Source organism: Carassius carassius, chromosome 4 (assembly GCF_963082965.1).
Source record: "Carassius carassius chromosome 4, fCarCar2.1, whole genome shotgun sequence".
NCBI classification, from domain to species: Eukaryota; Metazoa; Chordata; class Actinopteri; order Cypriniformes; family Cyprinidae; genus Carassius; species Carassius carassius.
Window position 1 is genome coordinate 11765990 of NC_081758.1, and position 22860 is coordinate 11788849.

A 22860-nucleotide genomic window follows, 5' to 3' on the forward strand; every position below is an offset into this window, starting at 1 on the left:
AAGAGCTCAATACAAAATTAAGTGCCAATCCAAACAACAGTACACAGAGCCAGAAATCCATCCAACTCCACCATAGAAACATTAATACAGCAGAAGAGAAAGTTATTCATCTCACAAAGCATGCCAATGCAATGTCTTAATCAAATCAAAAGAACAAACAGATAGATAGATAAATAGATAGATAGATAGATAGATAGATAGATAGATAGATAGATAGATAGATAGATAGATAGATAGATAGATAGATAGATAGATAGATAGATAGATAGATAGATAGATAGATAGATAGATAGATAGATAGATAGATTTTCCTGGCATTGTCAGCATAAGAACGGTGTTTTAAGAGTTGTAGGACAGAAGAGAACAGATTTTGGATGTTTTATGACTCTGTATACCTGTATGAGTCTTGCTGCGATATGACCATTCGAACAAAGAGTGAACAAGGGCTCCAGTTTCCCACAGTGGTAAATTAATTTTTTAAGATTGTTATGTTGGTCAGTGGTGGGGAGATTCAAATGCAAAAGCTGTGAGTTTTGGACTTGACATCCAAAGAATAGGAAAAAATGAAGATATTTCCAAAACACAGAGACACCTCTGGAACCATTGAAAGCAGTCATACCGGTTCTGATGCCAGAATTCCCAAAAACCCAGGACCCCGCTCTATTTATAGCAACTTGATTACAAAAAAAAAAAAAGGCACAACAACAATACTCTCATGTCCTGAATGCCAAAAATACCAGACAATTCCTGAGGGGTGATTCAAGCGCTGGCCTTTCACAGCCTGGCGCTTGAGTCATATGCTTTTATCTACTCAAGTCTAACACTATCCATTACAACAAACCCTTTTACCACTAACAAATAAACTAATCCTTGCTTTCTCAAAACAGCTCTGCTCCAAAACCTAGAGAGCTGCCTAGGTAGACAGCCTATACATATTTGACAGTGTGAACAGCCCAAACCAAATGGAATCAGATTTGGGCCACTTTCACATATTTGATCCTAAATCTGATTCAGGTCAGATTTAGCAATGCAATGCAACATCAGTCTGAACGGTCATATCGGAATTGATTTTTACATCACTCGCCACTTGTCATAATTCCACATAGATCGTCACATAGATCGCCACTTGTCATAATTCTGTGATGATGGGAGTCACTGCAAAGATTTTACATACCAGTAGTTCTTTATGACAGACAGCTGTGGAGGCAGTCAGTGAGGTGTTGTTATACTGTGTATTATAGTGACAGCTCTATACAAGCTAAACTTAAGAGGTTGCACTGTAAATATTTAAAAACTTCACTCTTTATCTCTCCCCATCTTCTTCTCACAAATTTGCTGGCTTTCGCTGCAAATCAGCTTTTAAATGACCATGCAAACTCTTACTTCAATGGCCTCTGTGTTTACTTTCGTATGACAGCGCTTTTCATGCCGACTTACAATTCTTGTGCGCATACGGATCAGTTCAGCACCATCATTCACACTGGAATCTGATATTGGCCACATTTAAAAATGATAATGTGAACAGCCATAATTAAAAAAAAAAAATCAGATCTGAGCAATAAATCAGAATTGTGTACTAATGCTTGCAGTGTCAATGTAGCCAAACTGTCCACCATGACAGTAGTTGACCACAGAAGTTCGCATTCATTTTCACTATATCACCTCTTGAAACAGAGCTGCAAATGCATCATACCTCTGTTGTGTTTTGATAACTGAGGTCTGACAAATTTCTGAATGTTAACGATGCATGAAATCAGGCTCGATAATCAGGCTCGAGGCTCGAGGCAGATAATCACTGCAGCAGGAATGAGATTGTGAACAGCGAGAGCTATACTGAATACCAAAATCTTTCAGTTCATGTATCGGCTATGAAGTAGTTTCCAGGCAACTCCCAGGTCTGTCAGTAGCCTCTGCCTCCTCTAGTTGATAAATTTCTGTAGCGCTGGCATGTCCCAGTGCTGTAACACCGGGGGAGGTTGGCTTGTGCACTTTGTTGGGAGAACAAAAACAAAAGGCTGGGCTCAGCAGTTGCTTTTGTCACCAGTTACTTAGAGAGAGAGGGAGAGTACACTGAAATTTTAACAGTGCACTACATCTGGGGCCTATTCAGGTATAGCAACATACCACTCTCTCTATCTGCAATGTTTGATGATAAGGATCAGTTGTCTGTTGATTTTTGACATTTGCTGAACTTAATGGAAGAAATTTTAACCACGTGCCAAAACGATAAAGCTATGTTCCTGGGTTAAGATCTTTTGTTGCTCCTGAAACATAAATAATGCCAAACAACAATCCAAAGCCGTATCCAAAACCCTTATCCAAACACAACCCCTGTAGATATTCTGTAAAGTTTTGCTACAATACTGATCAAACACACCTGAACCAGCTAATCAAAGTCTTCAAGATTACCATATTTTCCGGACTATAAGTCGCACTTTTTTTCATAGTTTGGCTGGTCCTTCGACTTATAGTCAGGTGCGACTTATTTATCAAAATTAATTTGACATGGACCGAGAGAAATGAACCAAGAGAAAACATTACCGTCTACAGCCGCGATATATCTAACGATATGATCATGCGCACCTAGTCAGTAAATCCGATTCCGTGATTAGCGCTAAATCGCCCTCACCTGCTTTCAAATGGAGCGGCAGTTAATAGACAGAGCCGTAGATCACTGACAAGCTACGCAATATCGCTTTCATTATCAAAGGCGATTCATCTGTGACAAATGCCGCTCCATTTAAAAGCAGGTGATGGCGATTTAGCGGTAATCACGGAACCGGATTTACTGACTAGTTGTGCATGATCATATTGTTAGATATATCGCCCAGCCCTAGTTGCGCAGTGCATTATATCTGTGATACAGTCTTTTATTTGAACATATGTATATCTGTACCTCACATTAATTTATGTAACCGCTTCAGAAAACCTGGAATATAGTGCACGCAAACTTTATGATGCTTTGTGAAGTTTTTGCACCTTTCACGGGGCTTAAACAATAACACAGAATAGTATACGCACAATATCAGATTTGGATCCGTCTCATCTGACCGATACCCGATCGAGCATAAAATGGCAGTATCGGAGCAATACCGATACAGAGTATCGTATCAGTGCATCCTTATAACTAATTACAGGAAAGGAGATTTGGGCTGGTAGGAGCTAAACTCTGAAGGACTTTGGCCCTCCATGAGCAGAATTGGACACCCTTGACCGTGTTGCCAAGTCTGCGGTTTTCCTGCAGATTTGGGAAACTTTTATACTACTGCCATGGGTTGTTTTTTTAGCCTGCAGGTTGAAGCAAAACCCCCTGCCCCCATGGAACGTGATTTCAACGGAGATTTAATGCCCTGGAAGGAGTTTTTGACCTCCCTGAACACAATTTTGATAGTGTGATAGCATTCCCTGGAATGTGGGCTGGTTTTGAGTATCAAATGTGTCGGGGGGGTTTTCCTAGACCTGGCAACGCTGACCCCTGCCCTAAAATCATAGCTCATCAAGTTACACTGTTCTCATATCTCATAAATATAAAACAGTGGCAACAAGCTGCTAAAACGAAAGCAGAGATTTCCTGTTAATTACTGTCACAAGCATATTCTGATGTCCTGGCAGATGTCAAGCTAAACCTGAATCCCTGAGTCACGCCGTCATCTGGGAAAGTCCTAGAGGGATGGAGCAGGCAGACGTGCAGTGCTATAGTTCTGTGGGTTTGGTAATGGTCTGCTGGAGCAGGAAGCAGACGGGCACGGATGCTGTGTGGAACGTGTGGCAGGGTGGAGCGGCCAAGCCCGTCTTATCTCCCTCTCAGAAGCAGATGTTGCCAGCTGTGTGGAGCAGAGATAGTGATCGGGGTGCGCCTCCTGTTGAGACTCGCTCCAATGGACTGGAGAGCGGAGAGGTGGGGGAGAAAGCGGGATACATTGGGGATACAGCTTTACAGGCCCAACCACAGATTCTGACAGCAGAGATTCTACTGAGCCTACAGCAGGTCAAAACTGTGTTTCTTAAAATGTTAAACATCAACCTGATGCTGATTCAAAACCAATGATAAAAAATGCCATGGTTGAACATAATATAAATCATATCTCAGCCAATTTCAACATGAGAGAGATTTTTTAAGAGTGCCACTTGAGATGACTTTTTGAGATTTTCTGAAAACATGTGTTCTCAACCGTGTACTTCACAACTGAATTATCAACACAAAGGTACACAAAAGTACAACAAATTATACTGACTGTATGCCATGTTTTCTTTTGGGTCAAATGAAATGCGTCATCTACCCCTGAGCCAAGTCCATTAAAATGCTACACATTTCTCAGACAATTTAACATGATCAGGTGCTTCTAAAGCTTACTGTACATCAACACCTCTGGAATTAACAAAAGCATAACATTTTTCCTTATGTGAAACCAGTTTTTCTGTCTGTGAAACCAAGAACTGACTATCATATAAATGTCGGCATATAACAGCAACATAAACAACCTGTCTGGAGCAGCTTTGGGGGGCCTTACTCAAGTGCACAATGGTGATAGATACTGAACCAGCAAACTTGCCTGTCTGTTTGACAGAATGGTGGACAGTGCTACTAATAATAATAATATTATTAACATTTGTGTTGACAGCACCTGCTTTCCCAAAAACACCAGTGCCCTAAAGGCTCTACTGAATGGCAAGAGACCCTTAAACAAGGGAGACAGGGAAAAAAAACTAATGTGTACAAAGAAAGCTTAAACTGAAGTTGAGGGAAAGAATTCAGGGACACCTAACAGTAACACTGTTTCGGGAGCAGCAGAAGAACCTGGAGATGGCCAACAAGCTGAACCAGTTTTTAAATAGTATTTAGTCAAGGTCCTCTTTGGTTCACCACCCAACCCCCATGACCTACAGCTCCCTGAGACCTCACAGCTCCAAATGCTTTTCACCTCAGAGATTGTGACACAGAGATTGTGAATGTGGCATCTACTTACACAACTTAATTAAAAATATAAGAAGCAAAATTTAACTAAATACTTACACATTTTAAAAATGCCCACAGGGAAATGTTTGAGTGACGAATTGACGTAAGCTGCTGCACTGGAACTTTTTAAACAAATTGACTTCCATAAATAAATCAGACTTGAGGATTGCTTGAGAGAGAGAGATGAATACAAGTTCAGTTTTAAATTCTCCCTTGCCTCATAAAATTAGCCCTGACTGCACCAAGAAATATCATGCGAGTTTATGCAGATACTTAGGCTAAATGGTATGACATTATATTAAAGTAATAAATGACAAAAATGGTACTAGAAAAATTAAGTTAATCCCCAACAATGCACCACCTGTCCTTTAAGTTACTGTACAACATTGAGTCGCCACGTAAACAACTCTGTACCTACAACCAACCAACAGAGCCTGGCCTTGACTTCTGCATGACAAATCCCCAAGCCACTTTTTCTTTTCACATCCTCTGAACACTTATTTGCATCCATCTATGTGTATCTTCACAGCACAGCTTGCATCAAACTCAATATGACCTGATATAACAAGCCACTTAAAAACTCTTCAAGGTCACATTTTACCTGGAAATTGAAAAATATATTTATTTTATTAAGAAAGCACTATTTAGGACCATGTTATCAGATCCTCACCTCTAAGGTAACAAGAATACTGAGGTTTTGACCTCAAATATTGACTTACAGCTAAAATTGCACAATGCAGTCAGTCAGTGTCACAAGTCATTATGGCTGTATAATATTTGTGGCTCCAAAATCTTTTGGCTTTATGTCTGCTCTGTGGTCTCATACAGCATGGATGGCCTTTGCCAATCCGTAAAATCTTTTGCTTCTGAGACTGATGCGCCTAAGGAAAAAGTGGCTCCAAGATCAGTTCTTGTAAGCTAATTTTTCCCATTCTCATATTCTTACATACATTGATTGTTATAGAAAGTGATGCATTAGGTCCTTCTTGAGTGACACACACTTTTGTCCATGCTTTAACAAGACTGATGTAACTGACCTTTCACAATCTGGCACGCTGAGGGAATGCCACAATTGTAAGACAAAGTTGAAGCATGACATGCAATGATGATCAAAGTTGTACTGCAGAAAATATATTTCAGGGGAAAAAAAGATAATTCTTGACTGAAAATACATTTTTGCAGTGATGTGTCTTTTTCCTCCCAACTTTCACAATGAAAACACAAAGATCTGGAGTAGATAATTGCAGTAAACTTCAACAACCACCTCATCCCAAAGACTGTAGTGTGTCAGCAGGTTGACGAGCTGTATAGTCGGCATGTCCAAAGGTTGGATCTGTGAAGGTCAATTTCTTTCCTAACTACTCGTCTGGCACAGGATGATGGGAAAGCAGCAGCAACATTACTTGCAGTTTCCAAGGTGATGCAGCTGGGAGAGTCAAAGTGCCTGTCACGTGTGTGTAGCACGAGGACTCTGTGTGCTGTTCTGGCTCCAATAACTCCAGCCTCCAAAAGCAGACTGGCTCCCACAGCCACTTCCTACTTTTTCAACATGGGTCTTTAACCCCGTCGCTGTCTCTCTCACTCACTCTCTCTCCCCAGCCACACTTCCTGTGGGAACTGTAGGCAGCAAAGCCATTTAAGAGATTAACATCCTTCAGTCCTTTCAATTTAAACAGGCCTACTACTTTAGTTATTAAACTCATGTTAATTACACTGAGATAACATTAAACATACTGTCAGTTAGTAGTATGGTGCAATTGTGTATTGGCCTTACCCCTTCCTAAAGAACAGTTACCCATATTAAAGTAATAATATATATTCTAGCAAGTACAAATGGACCAAAAATGCTGCTAGATTTGCAACATGTCAAATTTGTTTGGCTGAAACATCAAGAGGCGCATGTTTACAAAGAACTTCAGAATTTATCACTTGCGAACAGGATCCTTATTTTGGTTAACCAATAACTGGATCAATACAATTACCAAAAACAGAAGTTCGGTTTTCAGTAAATGAAAATTCATTTGAGGCATACAAAATGGCTGGAAATTGTTATTTCAGTGCATCACTACTAGATTGCTTTGAATGCTGCTTAATGACACAGTACAGCATTGTGTGTGTGTAATGTATTATGCAAATCCAGTGAGTATGTCAAAAAGTTATGGGAGTAAAATCACAGTAACACTTGCACATATCCTTTTCAACCACGCATTCTGAAAAATTGATCGCTCGTAAATACTGGGAGAAGCAGCATTTGTAAGAAATCACAGTGTTTAATAGTCTGGTTTAAAATCACCACAACTTTTAACACCATGACATTGTGTCACTTCCTGTTGTACTCAAGCTCCACCCCTCCCCCTCTACTTCAGTGCCATGATTTACTATGGCCAGAATCTGAGAGTCTCTCTATTTGTTTCTTTAATTTCTCCCAACTCTTTCCAATAGCCCATGTTTACTCAATCAAACGTTGTATTATCAAAAGCTTTCTGAAAGACATTTGTTCTTTAATTTAGAAATGAACAGTAAGTCGTATTTGGTAGGGAACTCTTCTCCTCCAGTGTCTGGTTCGCTGGGGTGTGGGCCGCCATTAGCAAGCTGAGGCATGTCAAGCACAGTAAGAGGGGGGTATTTAATTAAATGAGCCAAAATTACCATGTGGAACTGCTCATCTATTACCCATCCTTTCTCATGTCATTTGTATTCCCTGTAGGTGAAATGTTGAAGAATGCAGGTCTATATTTATGTGGTCATACACAGTCCCGAAAGGTAACCTCATTACTAATAGGCAGCGCTATCACCTCCAATACACTGATGCAAAAGTTGTTTTTAGTACACTATATATATGTATTATATATAATATTTCTGCAGTAGTACATTGATGTCATATAAATTTAGGTTTATTTTGCAGCAATATAATTTTGTATGCCTCAATTTAATACACACAGATTGACCTTTTAATAAGCTGTCTCTGTTTTTGATCGAAATGGCAAAAATTGGATAACAAAAGCTACCATCCCTGCCCCACAGACGATTCTAAAGATTTAATTGGTCTTGGCAATAACAGTGCTGACTGCCTACTGCATGATCGAGTTGACCAGTGAAATGGGCTGTGGGGTGGTGTTTAAATTAAAAATAGCTGATAAAATAGAAGTAAGTACAGTATGCAGTGTACACTAGTATTCCATAATGAACACAGCTGATGTTGGGTCCGATTTATAATTATGACATTTAATGTTTCTGATTGACTACTGCAATAAAGCAATAATGAATATTTACAACAATATTTAGAAAACATAAATGGCTAAGATACTTTAACAAATCAGAAATGGCTTTGCCATCAAAACTTCAATTAAATATTTGAATAAAAGTTGAAAACTAGAAAAGATCTGTCTCCGAGCCAGAAAAATTAGAAGGATTATCTCATGGTATTTAATATATTATCATTACAGCATTATTCAACACATCTTTTTTTCAAGAATTTCTCAATCTCTCACAAACACGCTCGCACACATTTTCTGCACAGCCAATGAGAGAGGCACATAAAATGCTGACTAGGCCTGCCGACCATCAGCTGACCAAACATAGCAAAGCTTGCCTTCCACCAACAAAACCATCCTAGCTGGGGAAAGCTTGGCAGGTGGCCCTGCTCCATACATCTTCTCCATTCTCTGCTATTTTAAATCAATAAAATTAGAAAAAGACTGAGCCCTCAATAGGATGAACCTAGTCTTGCATACCCAGACCTTCAGACTGACGGCTGAGGGTCTGGAATCTATGGCAGCTTTCATTGGCCAAGGCCCTCCCATGACAGTTAGTTTCATTCAGTGTCACATTTCAGGGTGTGGAGATGTCGCCACAATAACAGTGTGTAAAATTCTCGAACGTATATTAAAAGATTCTTTATATATTTGACTTTGAATATTTGACATTGTTGTCACAGTTGTAAACTCGATGGCTTTCTTCTTTCTTGAGAGGGTTTGGCGCCACAGCATTTTTGTTTCGAGGTGGAACGTTAAAGAACGCGACACACACATCTCCCGGAAATCCTGTATAATTCAAACTGGTTGGTTGTAAATAACCACATTAATATGAGTCTAAAAATTCTTTTTCAGAAACTAGGGACAAGCAGACTTGCAAGATTAGTGTCACTATGAGTTTTTAGGGAGCGAGCACCTGTAGCAGGATGTACCTGATGGTATCTTTCCCACATCATGTGTCATGTCCCATCTTTAGAATCATAGCCAAGCATGGCTCCCCTCCAACTGTTTTTCCAAAATGTTGGTGACAACTTAAGACTTGTCATCCGATAAAAATCAGGACAGACAGTTAAAAGCTAAAATGCCGGGTCAAAATTAGGTTTGTGAGGATCATGTTGCTGTAGGTCTTGTACAAGAACTTCATGTGACAAGACTTTTGGTTTATTATTAACAAAAAGTCATTCAGATGGACAATATACTTGGTAAGATGTCATAATCAGTTTCCAGTTTTAGTTTTCAACAACATATATGCATAACAATTTTTATTATTTTGATTTCTGCTATTATGATTTCTGCCAATTATTATTATTATTATTATTATTATTATATATAAAAAAAATTCTCAAGTAATTATCTATTTATCTAAATTATCTAAAGTATTCTCAAATTTTGTAATTCTAGATTAAAACTTGAGGTGGGGGCGGGGGCATTAAAAAAGTACATTTAAATACTTTTTTCCTGTTTTGAACTGATATGGGATAAAAAAAAGCACAATATAAAATATTTGAGATTAAAATGTGCCAGCTCATGCAAAGAATTAGTTACTTTAAAAACTGTAAAAACCTGTTAAGAACATTTCTTGATTAAACAACAGCCCACTGTTAATAAACCATGCTAGGAGTTACATGACACTGTCAGCTCAAGTATAATCAATGTAAAATAATTTTTGTAAATGCACTTATAGAGGCTGCAATTTGCTAATACTTTTACACCAACATAAGAGCCAGAGCCAGGATTTTTTTTAACAAACACTAAACCTTGACCCGTTGTTTGACTTCTCCAATGAAAGATATTTAAAGTGATGTCTAAAGAACATGTCTGTATCTTAAAGGAGAAATATTGCATATTGTGCTAAATAACAAATGTGTGTGCTATTCTATCTATAACTAAATGTGTTTGTTAATGGCTGCATGGAGGTGGCCTGTGCTTCACTGTTGTTTTTTTAATAATGAAATACAGTGTTTATAGTACAGTTTACAGTCGTAGTTTGACATCTCTGACGTGATTAATGTAGCAGTTTTATTGGGCTGTTCAGACCAGACTTTGTTTGTAAATGAATTAATCCATTATATATCTTGCCACAAGGAGTCCTTTAAACAGCCTCAATATTTTAAAAACCTAAACCTCCGTCTTGGTCTTGTTTCACATGGTTAATGTAATGCTAATATTTGGTAAAAAAATAATAATAATAATAATAATGATTCTTTCTTAAAAGACATAATAAAATTATACAGATATAGATTTACACACAAAAATGAATTATTGAAAAGAAAATGCTAAAAATATAAGTTACAGCGACTAACTTCTTGCTTTAGAAAAACAGAATGGAAAAAACATTCCCCTAAAAGCCATTTTAAACTGCCTATATGGCTCTCTTATGTGAATTCATACAAAATGGCAATATCATAAAGTAATAAAGCATCTCCAGCTTGTGGCCTGGCCCAGTTGACAGACATTGTTTATGAGTGATGTCACCACTTCCCGAGAGGGCCTCGGGGTAAAAAAAATAAAAATACGGACCACAGATCAGCGAATTGCTGTGACAGAGAGCAAGCTGAACAGTACAGCCTTTAGCAAATGTTCAGCGCCATCATACTTGCCACAAGCTACATGAATTCACTACTACAAATAAGATCACAGACATTTTTTGGTGTCTGTTTAGCATTGTGTTAGCGTTGTAAACTAACAGATTTCAGCTAACATTACAGTCCTGGAAGATTATGAGGACTCACGGTCATATTTTATTGGTTTTTATAGTTAATATTTAGTTGTTGTCACAGTACAGACTACAATATTACACATACAGTCGTGGCCAAAAGTTTTGAGAATTACATAAATATTGGAAATTGGAAAAGTTGCTGCTTAAGTTTTTATAATAGCAATTTGCATATACTCCAGAATGTTATGAAGAGTGATCAGATGAATTGCATAGTCCTTCTTTGCCATGAAAATTAACTTAATCCCAAAAAAACCTTTCCACTGCATTTCATTGCTGTCATTAAAGGACCTGCTGAGATCATTTCAGTAATCGTCTTGTTAACTCAGGTGAGAATGTTGACGAGCACAAGGCTGGAGATCATTATGTCAGGCTGATTGGGTTAGAATGGCAGACTTGACATGTTAAAAGGAGGGTGATGCTTGTAATCTTTGTTCTTCAATTGTTAACCATGGTGACCTGCAAAGAACCGCGTGCAGCCATCATTTCGTTGCATAAAAATGGCTTCACAGGCAAGGATATTGTGGCTACTAAGATTGCACCTAAATCAACAATTTATAGGATCATCAAGAACTTCAAGGAAAGAGGTTCAATTCTTGCAAAGAAGGCTTCAGGGCGTCCAAGAAAGCCCAGCAAGTGCCAGGATCGTCTCCTAAAGAGGATTCAGCTGCGGGATCGGAGTGCCACCAGTGCAGAGCTTGCTCAGGAATGGCAGCAGGCAGGTGTGAGCGCATCTGCATGCACAGTGAGGCCAAGACTTTTGGAAGATGGCCTGGTGTCAAGAAGGGCAGCAAAGAAGCCACTTCTCTCCAAAAAAAACATCAGGGACAGATTGATCTTCTGCAGAAAGTATAGTGAATGGACTGCTGAGGACTGGGGCAAAGTCATATTCTCCGATGAAGCCCCTTTCCGATTGTTTGGGGCATCTGGAAAAAGGCCTGTCCGGAGAAGAAAAGGTGAGCGCTACCATCAGTCCTGTGTCATGCCAACAGTAAAGCATCCTGACACCATTCATGTGTGGGGTTGCTTCTCATCCAAGGGAGTGGGCTCACTCACAATTCTGCCCAAAAACACAGCCATGAATAAAGAATGGTACCAAAACACCCTCCAACAGCAACTTCTTCCAACAATCCAACAACAGTTTGGTGAAGAACAATGCATTTTCCAGCACGATGGAGCACCGTGCCATAAGGCAAAAGTGATAACTAAGTGGCTCGGGGACCAGAATGTTGAAATTTTGGGTCCATGGCCTGGAAACTCCCCAGATCTTAATCCCATTGAGAACTTGTGGTCAATCCTCAAGAGGCGGGTGGACAAACAAAAACCCACTAATTCTGACAAACTCCAAGAAGTGATTATGAAAGAATGGGTTGTTATCAGTCAGGATTTGGGCCAGAAGTTGATTGAGAGTAGTGTTGTCACAGTACCAAAATTTCAGTATTCGGCACAGATACCAGGGAAAATCCACGGTTCTCGGTACCAATTTCGGACCAAAGCAAAACACAAAAATATGCTAATTAAAAATAAAAATAACTTTTTAGCACTAAAAATAAAACCAATGCCATTCTTTATACTTATTTACAACTGTGTTTAAAGTTTTTCTACAAGTTATATAATTATAAAAAACAGTAACAAGTTTCACCCAAATTTAATTTGTCTTTTAATTTTCTGAAATTTAAACACATTTGATTTTTGGTAAATAAAGGGGATTTGCTATTAAAATTAAAACATGGAAGAAATATTGTGATTTATTTCTTTAAAAAAATAAAGTTTTATAAATTTTTTTCAACAGTAGTAGCAGTATCACATACATTTTACTAAATAATAGTAATATTTCTAGCACAATGCCTTTATGTAAAAATTAACTTTTAGGCCTAATGAATGCATATTTGTCATTTTAACTGAACTTAAGACTGGTGGTGATGCTTAAGATATTTTTGGTCATTGAGGGTTTCTGTAAAAAAATAGTAATAGATCATATTAATTTTTATTAAAAGACAATACTACTACTAATTCTACTATCATACCAATGTATATACAATGCACTATGAATTGATGAGCTGCTGGGTTCATGAATATTAATCACGTTGTCTGCGTTTCGGTCAAAATGATTTGCTGAAATCAAAACAGGGACGGTACTACCCACTACCGGAGAAACCGGTATGTCTTCTGCTTGTTCGAAAATGAATATGAATAATTCTAAATGAACTCCATTATTTTGACAGGACAAGACAACAAAGAATAGTTTACATATAGCGTGTTGATTCATCGTGGTAAGACTCTCGCTCTCTCTCTCTTTGCATGTGTGAGAAACAGCGCTATCAGTAAAGCGACGGTGAGTCGTGCGCCTTCACAAAGAGTTTACAGAGCATTAATTACAGGTGCGCTGTGCGTCCATTGAGATGAACTGAAAAGTTCAGATCACTTGATGGAGAGAGAACTCTGAAGCTCAGATGCTGAAATTAATGCAAGCGTCATGCGCTTCAGTCTATATGCAGAGGCGGCCTTACCTATGTTTCACCCGTTTCAATTGAAACGGGCCCCGCCCTCCAAGGGGGCCCCCAACAGAACAGGAAAATCCCATTCATTTTCTCCCTAGGATATTGATTTTCAGACATAATGTCTAAAGTGGTCTCCAACACGTCGCTCGCGAGAGTAGCTCGTGACCTGATTGGAGGTAGCTCGAGGGCCGTTCAATATCGCGTCTTTTGCACGCTCAAGTTCATTATTTCAAATAATTGAAGCGACGCGCTCATTTTTTTCCAGGCGCAACAAGTCAACATGAAGGATGGGGGTGCACCCAAACTACGGGTGTTTTTTCTAAATAAATCTTCTAGCAGAGCTACAGCAAAGCGTTTTTCGGTGGTGGAAATCCATTAGCTATTAAAACTTCTCTGTCGTTGTGGAGAGCGCATGGTGCATAGCAACGAGAGACGCCACGGGAACCTAATTTTACTATTAATAATAAAAGATAAGCTAATAATGTGCATTGTAAATGTCAGTATTTTGTCTTTTTTTGAATCATTCTTTCTATAAAAATGATTTAAAGGCTGAAATATGCGAGGTTTATCTTTTTATAAAAACTTTTTTGTCAAAACTTTATTTGAACGTGTACATGTTAGATAACATGTTGCAAGACACTCCTTTCAAATTTGGCCATCATTTTTAATGTTACTATTTTAATGTTCATGTAAACAAAAAGTGCATATTGATGGTAAGTTTATTTGTTATTTGGTTTTCTACATAAAACTTGGTGAATTGATTTTATTGTGTAGTATTAGTACTTTTTGAACAGGATTATGTGATAACCATGCTCATTTTGGTCACTATAATCATGAAATTACATTTTCATACCATTTTATCTTTAGTTATGATGCACTATAAAATCAACAATAATTATGTGTTTTTACAGTATAATATTTTGATATATATAGCCTATGTCAATTAAGGGGGACATATATAGGCCTACAATTACTCTTTTAGGTCTAAAACAGTTAGCATAGTTGTTAATATGAGAGTTATGAGACATTATTTAATAGATTTAATTATTGCATGAGTAGCTCTCGGCCACTTTCATTTTTAAAAAGTAGCTCTCAAATGATCTTCTAAAATGAGTGAGCCACAAATCCGTGAGTACATTTTACAAACCCGTGGGAACGGATTGCGAAAGCGTGGGCACGGATTATGAATTCGTGGGTACAGATTTCAGAAACTGCAGGCACTGTTTACAAATCTGAGAGCGCGGGTTAGAAACTCGTGGGTACGGTTTATTAATCCGTGGGCACGATTTGTTAAACCGAGGGAACAGTTTGAGAATTCGTGAGTACGGTTTAGGGCGCACGGATTGCCAAAACCGTCGTCACGGATTTTTAAAAAATTATTTTTACTTACACAGGTGACTTCCCGGGCTCCGTAATACGGCAAGTTGAGGGGATGTTTGAGCTGTTTTTTTTTTTTTTAAGTCAGCCCAGACAGCTGAAAATATAGCTACTGCGCAAATCAAAAAAGCAGTGATGTTGCCCTGCGTGAAAGGGCGAGGCTTATTCCAACGTAAAACGCTGTATTGTATATAGTTTGTATAAAGCTGCCTTTTAATGAAGCTGAAAGTGCGAGTAATAAAATAATATGATGCAAACCAACAGGAATCCTTGCTTTTTCTGCTCTATTATGTTTACATTTTATGTGGGCAGGGCCCCATATTAGTTATTGAAACGGGCCCCCAGATGCTTAAGGCCGCCCCTGTCTATATGTAGTAAACAAACCCGCACATCTCTGTCATTCGATCATTCACACAGAGACACGCAGAACACGGATTCATATTTCAAACAACTTTTGCGGCTTAACATTTACAGATACTGGTCCATATGGAGATTTGAATTTATGCTAACTTTGACAAATTCCATGACTGTCCATATTAAAATGTAAGTTTCATTTTCATGACTGGATTTTGAGATTCCGTCCTCGTTTTCTGCTTCGCGGAAATCATAGCGCTGAACCGGGTTTGAACGGGACCTCGGTACTACCGGTACTTAAAGAAACCTGGTACCGTCACATAAAATATTTTTTAGTACCGACTTGGTACCGAAGTACCGGGTCTTTTGACAACACTAATTGAGAGCATGCCCAGTCGAATTGCAGAGGTCCTGAAAAAGAAGGGCCAACACTGCAAATACTGACTATTTGCATAAATGTCATGTAATTGTCGATAAAAGCCTTTGAAACGTATGAAGTGCTTGTAATTATATTTCAGTACATCACAGAAACAACTGAAACAAAGATCTAAAAGCAGTTTAGCAGCAAACTTTTTGAAAACTAATATTTATGTAATTCTCAAAACTTTTGGCCACAACGGTACACAGTAGGCTGACAAGAACAAACACGAACAGGTTTTTCTTTTTTCTTTTGTGAGGTTCTTTTAGAAGAACATGAAGGTGAGTAAATGACCATTTCCATTTTTACGTGAACTATTCCTTATGTCCTCTCATTTTCCATTCAAACATTTTCCTTCCAAGTAATAAATATTATAGTATTTAAACATTTGCTTGGTTATGAGTAATTCCTTCTTTAATTTGTTCTTAATCATTCAATGTGAAGTTATGTAGTCTGAACCTAGTTACCCTATTAGGTGTTTTTACAAATATCAACCTGTTTAGTCATCAAGGCAGTTTCGGACACAGTTGTTGTGTCTATGCAACCCAACAGATACATACGTTTCTTTCTCACACCTGCCCTATTTTTAAAAACATAAAATGCTTTTGGGAAGCTGTTGAGATTAAAGTGATGATGTATAAAAGATTTCCAGAAGAAAAAGGCTTCTGACAACTCCACTTATGCACATGTACTTTACAGTGTGTTACTGACCCAGATCTACAATGACCAAAGTCTTATTAACTTATCCAATAAGTTATTATTATTCTTTTTATATACTGATATAAGTAATGGCTTATGTCCACCAGAGCTGCATCCATTAGAGCAAAAATACAGTACATATTGTGACAGCTATAACTCCAGTCTTCTGATCATCACAAAAGAACATGAGGGCACATCATGATTTTATGTGTGCTGTCTCATGGCGGTTTGGAGCCAAAAAAAAAAAAACTATAGAAACCAGGGCTGTGAATCTTTGGCAAGGCAGCGATTCGATTCGATTACGATTCATAGGTTTTCGATTCGATTCAAGAACGATTTTTGCAAATTTAGAACGATTCAATTAGATTCGATTCACAATTAAATTCGATTCGATTCGATTATAACGATTCGATTCTGCATTCTTTAAGTGCATTCATGGGATTATTTAAATGCTTCTACTAAATTCTTTAAATGCTTAGTCAGGGGGCAAATTACAGTAGCATTTATGGTTAGAGAACCATAGGTTAGAAAAAAAAAACCTTTTGTCCATTGTTAAATGATAGTTTAATGATGTGACATGGCATACGTAAAAATGTATGTAAGCCAAGTTTTTAAAAAAGAGCTTAAAGAATATTATGTATAAGCTAACATTTTGTCACACCAGGGGCGTAGCCATAATTTCAGAAGTGACAGAAATGTCAAATACAATCATTTTATGTATTTACCCTATATAATAATAATAATAATTATTATAATTATTATTATTATTTTTTTTACAAGGAATTATCTTCTTTTTTAATTACTTTTAATTAGCTGTAATAAATCAAATACACTGCTGGACAATACTCAATCATTTGTAATCGATATTTTTTTCCTAATGGCAATTTTATGATTGTTTTATATAGTAGGCTACATTTAATTAGCAATTATTTAAATTTTCTGCACAGAATAAGGTAGAAAATATACTTTATAGTTTCTGTACTGTAATAAATGTCAATTAGCACTGCATCATTCATAAATTGTTTGTGGGTTTTTTTTTAGTTTCATCAGTTCATTCTGCTTTTATTCAGTTTAGCTGCAGATAAAGCCTGGCACGTCTATGAGAGCGAGATCGCTTCTCTTTCAGTGTGAAAACGTCTTCATCTCTATTTAACTTTTCCTCTCCATCAGCGAATGATTCTGAGAGAAAACGCGCCAGATGTCTGTTTGCTAATGAAACAAACGCTAGGCTACTTTCATGCATATTATCAGATAAATCTCGTGCTCTTATTTCAAGGTCGTTGTTAATGCTGTGGTTCATTTTAACAGTTTCCTTCGTATATTCGGTTCATCCGCATTCTTTAAACACATTTATAATTCAATGGAACTGTGCGTATGATTTAGACACTTACATTTCTGCTCCGTCCATGCAATAAATACAGCTGTCGACGGCTCCGGTAACTCCGTCGGTAAGATGCAGAGAGCCATTGACAAACTAAAGAGAAAAAAAACTACTGGCCACGAGTCCTATAGATCACACGTCAGCTGCGTCATAGACGAACGGCACGCGAACGCAATCCTGTGACAGTCTCAGGCGGTAAACGGTGGAGTGCGTGAAGGACAGATAAGAGGCACGATTCACGAACACTCTTCAAGGTCTCCATTAATTCATGCGTGTAGTAATTTAATGTGTATACATTTTGAAAGCATTGAATCGCTATAGAAATCGGGATTCATTCGATTCTTAGCATTTTGAATCGATTACTGTCCAAGATCGGTGATTCACGATTCAAAAATCATGTTTCAAGATCGATGCATATGAATCGACAGGGTTTGTAATCGATGCATCGAGAAAACGAGTGAATCGTTACACCCCTAATAGAAACTATGAACTGATTATTTGGAAAGAAATACTGAATGGTTACCTTTTTTTAAATGGTATTACAACCACACCACAATTTGATTGACAGGACTCCACTTTTGTATTTCAGTCTCTGTGTAGAAGAGCAGCATTAACACAGAGCCATTGTTCACTGACAAGCTGCGCAAAAACACAATCATATTTTACGCATGTTTTGCTCTGTTTAGTTAAAGTGTTAGTTCGCCCAAAAATCAAAATGTCGTCATTAATAACTCACTCTCATGTCGTTCCAAACCCATGAGACCTCCGTTCATCTTCGGAACACAGTTTAAGATATTTTAGATTTAGTCCGAGAGCTCTCAGTCCCTCCATTGAAGCTGTGTGCATGGTATACTGTCCATGTCCAGAAAGGTAAGAAAAACATCATCAAAGTAGTCCATGTGACATCTGAGGGTCAGTTAGAATTTTTTTGAAGCATCGAAAATACATTTTGGTCCAAAAATAGCAAAAACTATGACTTTATTCAGCATTGTCTTCTCTTCCATGTCTGTTGTGAGAGAGAGTTCAAAAGACTGCAGTTTGTGATATCCGGTTCGCAAACGAATCATTCAATGTAAGCGGATCTTCTTGAACCAGTTCACCAAATCGAACTTAATTGTTTAAAACGGTTTGTGTCTCCAATATGCATTAATCCACAAATGACTTAAGCTGTTAAATTTTTTAATGTGGCTGACACTCCCTCTGAGTCAGAATAAACCAGTATCCTGGAGTAATTCATTTACTCAAACAGTACACTGACTGAACTGCTGTGAAGAGAGAACTGAAGATGAACACTGAGCCGAGCCAGATAGCGAACAACAGACTGACTCGTTCTCGAGTCAAGAGCCGTTGAAGCATCTTAGAGACGTTGCCACAGTTCTTCTGGATTTAGTCTGACTCAGTTTGTTCTGTTTCTTCATGTCATTCCAGACAGACTGGATGATGATCAGATCAGATCTCTGTGTGCAGCACTGGCTGTTGTCAGACAAAAATCTCACTGGATTATTACAATTAATGGCAAAATTAATGTTTGGAAATGTAAACTGATATTTCCTACTGACACAGTGTTATAATAATTTTGGTCACCCCTGCATATATATATATATATATATATATATATATACACCAGAACATATATAAGCTTTACCGCACCCAGCACATCACCTTACAAAACCAGCCAGACCCTGCTCAGACTCTGACACTGAGAGAGCTTTAGTCCTGCTGTGCACCACATATGTATTCATGCAATTTGCACAATGGATATAATCAAAAAAAGAGTGGGTGTGAAAAGACAGAAGTGTCCAACAACATACACCAATCCGTAACTCCGTACACAGATGACAACACATCAGCTTACCCAGCATGCTTCCACGTTTTGTTCTTTGAAGCGTGACTGGTCGAGTAATTCAGGTAACAACTCAAGGGGTGGAAAACCTCAACAAGTGAGTCACATCGAGGCCAGCTGTGCTCTGAAGAGCAGCATTAGCAGAACACAGCGAGATACCTGGAGTGACATACTGACTGAATAACTTAAGTGCTTCCTGTCATGAGCTGTGTGTTCACAGGTGTGTGCAATCAACACACATCCAGTCAGACTAATGCATCGCCAAAACAAAACCACAGATACAAACCACACAGTCTCACAAACCATCAGAGGCTATAAAGTGTGTAGATTCTTATCAACTCTACTAATTTGTGAGAAACAGGTTTTTACTGCATTTAACACATAAAAGACCAGACAGAACGACTTCAAACTAAATGTTATCCAGAATATCCACCATGCTCTTTAAGATTGTTTCGGCATTAAACACTGAACATTAACTTTGGTTTACATTAACCATGCTGTGTGATGGGATACTAAAGTGATTGTGACAATAAAAATACTTGTACGATCATATTTACATGGTAATCCAAGATATTTAAAAGAATACCATGGTTCCAGTACCACACATGGAAGTACCACAGTACATTTCTGAAAACTTTTGAGCTCTTTTAAGAAAACAAACTTACTGAAAAGTACAGTGACGAACAGTACCGTCATGGTAAAGTTATAATATCACATAGTAATACCATGCTATTTTATAGTAGAGAATGACAGCTATTCTAATATACCAAAGTTTGTAGCCTACATAGCATCCCGAGGTAGTTATAAGAATATCATGGTATTACTATGGTAAATGTCCAAACATCATGGTCTTAACCATGGCACTTTGTAAGTGATTTGTTTCTGTGTGTATTCCCACATGAACAACAAAGCATCCATCATATATTTTGTTAAAGGCTGCCAGATAAATCTCAACAATAGTGTTTTGGATATGTATAAACAGCGTCATAAACCTAAGACAGGTCACTATCATTATCATAAACACAATGTAACCTAAAAATAAATATATATATTATGTCATAATTTACCTCTCAGCAAGCGTGGACTGTGTGCCGCTCATTGGGCTTTCCTTTCTTGATTTTCTTCAGCTCTTATCCAATTAGCATTTTACCATAGTAAAACACCTTTGTATTTGGGGAAAGAAAATAATAATAAGCAAAAACCAGCAACAGCCTGGTGGCACTTTTAGATTTTGACAGTTCCGTCTTGATGTGAATGGTGAAGTCTCCTCGTGAATGTAACAAGCTTATGTTTTATATTTCCACGGATTGTCTATGTTGGTTCCCGTAGTCATTTGACTGTAGCCCTACAGGACACAAGAGTTAGCGAAGGAAATCGGCGCTAAACGCAGACACATAGATGATCAATGAAGCAAAACGCGTTCTGTTGTCTGAGAAGCTTCATCATTTTCCCAGCCAAAATGCCTTCACACAGAACGACAGGCTTCCCCTCGCCTCTGTCTGGATACTGGATACAGTCGTCTTTGTCAATCCCAAACCACGGCTGGAAGTAGGCTAAAGCCAGAGAAATAATCTTTTGTTAATATGTTGCCTTACGAATGAAGGAGACTGTCAGTCCAAAAGATCTTCGCTCATATTACAGTCCCGAATGTTACTTCGTCCGTCTCGACGGTTTTCTTTCATTTCTCTCACTGAAATACTTCCAACTCGGCATTCCTAAAATGAACCTAATCCCAAACGGAGAATCCCAAAAGTTTACAGTACAGACTACAACATCAATTGAACCGCTACTGTTAGTCTGTAAACTAAATATACATCCTTTTTAGGCCCCTTACACGCTGAATGGACTTTTTCTCCAGAAGAATGTGTATCCTGGCCACTTCCAATGTGTGGAAATCTGGGGAAATTCACTCAACGGATGGATTAAAGCATCCGCACGGTTCAACCGTTCATTGTAATCCCTTCCTCACATAGTCCAACTTCCAGAATTCCCATATTTTCCACTCCAAAATCTGGAGATAACTTTACAAATCGTTTGATGTTTGCTCTAGAGGCAGCGGTTTAGTCCCCAGTTCAGGAATTCTGCTTAAAACAGCTTCGTTTCAAAGTGTAATAAATACAATCCAAACATAACGGATGTGCAACACATAGTTTCCTCTCGCGAAATGATTCCCTCTGTTCTTGGAATAATTTGTTTGGAAACTTTGGTTTAGTCGGGTCCATCCCTTCTTGTCTCCATGTTTTCCGAAATTCAGTAGTTTTTAGCCGTTCCTTTCCCAACTAAATCTGTACACCAGTGACTTCGTCTCTATACAAACGCGGATTAAGAAAACACACACATGTGCGTTGTCACATGTGTCAGTTTCGCGCTGTACGAAGATAAAAAACGATTAAGGAAAAAAATCACAAAAATCCTGATAATTCCCTTTATTCAGTAAAATCACATCCCGGATTCCTACGCCTGCGACGCTTCACCACCTTTTGGCGTATCCTTCCGCAGACAGCATATCGCCTCCCAAATGTTTTTGACTAACCTACTGTATAGTTGTCAGCGGTTAAGTACTGACAAACTATAGGTAGTAAATTAATACAAATTACCCAGAGTCTGTAAAAAGGTGATTGTAAAAAATAAAATAAAATAAAAAAGATGTTTTCTGATGAAGAAGCAGATCAATATTTCAATGTTTATGCATATTAGAATTTTTTTTTAAACTTCGATATACAAAAATGTATTCAGCATAAACCGCAGTATTGTTACATTCAATAAAGAATCTGGAAATATGAACCGTGAAAGATAAGATATCGTTTACAGGCCTAATAGAATTAGGATGAAAACAAAGATAAAAGAAATAAAAGCAATACAGAAAGAAAGAAAAAAAGATCTGGGAATGAAAGACTGATAGAGTAGAGTTGTGATTTATTTGTCAATAGTTATTAGTAGGAGCATATTTAAATCTTTTGCGCCACCTAGCGGTTTATTCCTACTGGTGTAGGAACTATAAAACAAACTAAACTAATTAGTAATTGCCTAGTTCAGTAACATTTAGCAATAATCAACTGTTTGAGACATATATATATATATATATATATATATATATATATATATATATATATATATATATATATATATATATATATACACACACACACACACACACATTGTATCAAATGACTAAACAAATAAGCAGTTGGTTAACAACTAACTTCATCTGAATCCACAAATGTATCTTTAGTATTTTATATATCTTTAGAGAATTTTGTTTGTGCAGCAAGACTTGATTCATATGGACTCATGCATACTGTCTAAAAGATCTGCATAGTAAACAGCCCTATACAGCCTTCTTGCATCATCAAAATAGTT

At 37.7% G+C, this 22860-nt stretch overlaps 1 protein-coding gene across 11 annotated transcripts in view; it reads right to left on the bottom strand.

Annotated features, from left to right (window-relative positions):
* Positions 1 to 21986, bottom strand: part of LOC132134566 (rho guanine nucleotide exchange factor 12-like) — a 71009-nt gene extending 49023 nt beyond the window's left edge. For 5 of the 11 annotated variants that reach the window (XM_059547136.1, XM_059547126.1, XM_059547135.1 and 2 more), the window contains exon 1: positions 20568 to 21985. In XM_059547136.1, the coding sequence (XP_059403119.1) occupies positions 20568 to 20599 (32 nt within the window). In that variant the 5' untranslated portion in view covers positions 20600 to 21985. Of the gene's footprint in view, positions 1 to 6209; positions 6361 to 20567 lie in introns of those variants that run through there. The other 6 variants (XM_059547114.1, XM_059547105.1, XM_059547119.1 and 3 more) reach the window with 3 other exon arrangements.
* Between the last annotated feature and the right edge of the window lie 874 nt (positions 21987 to 22860).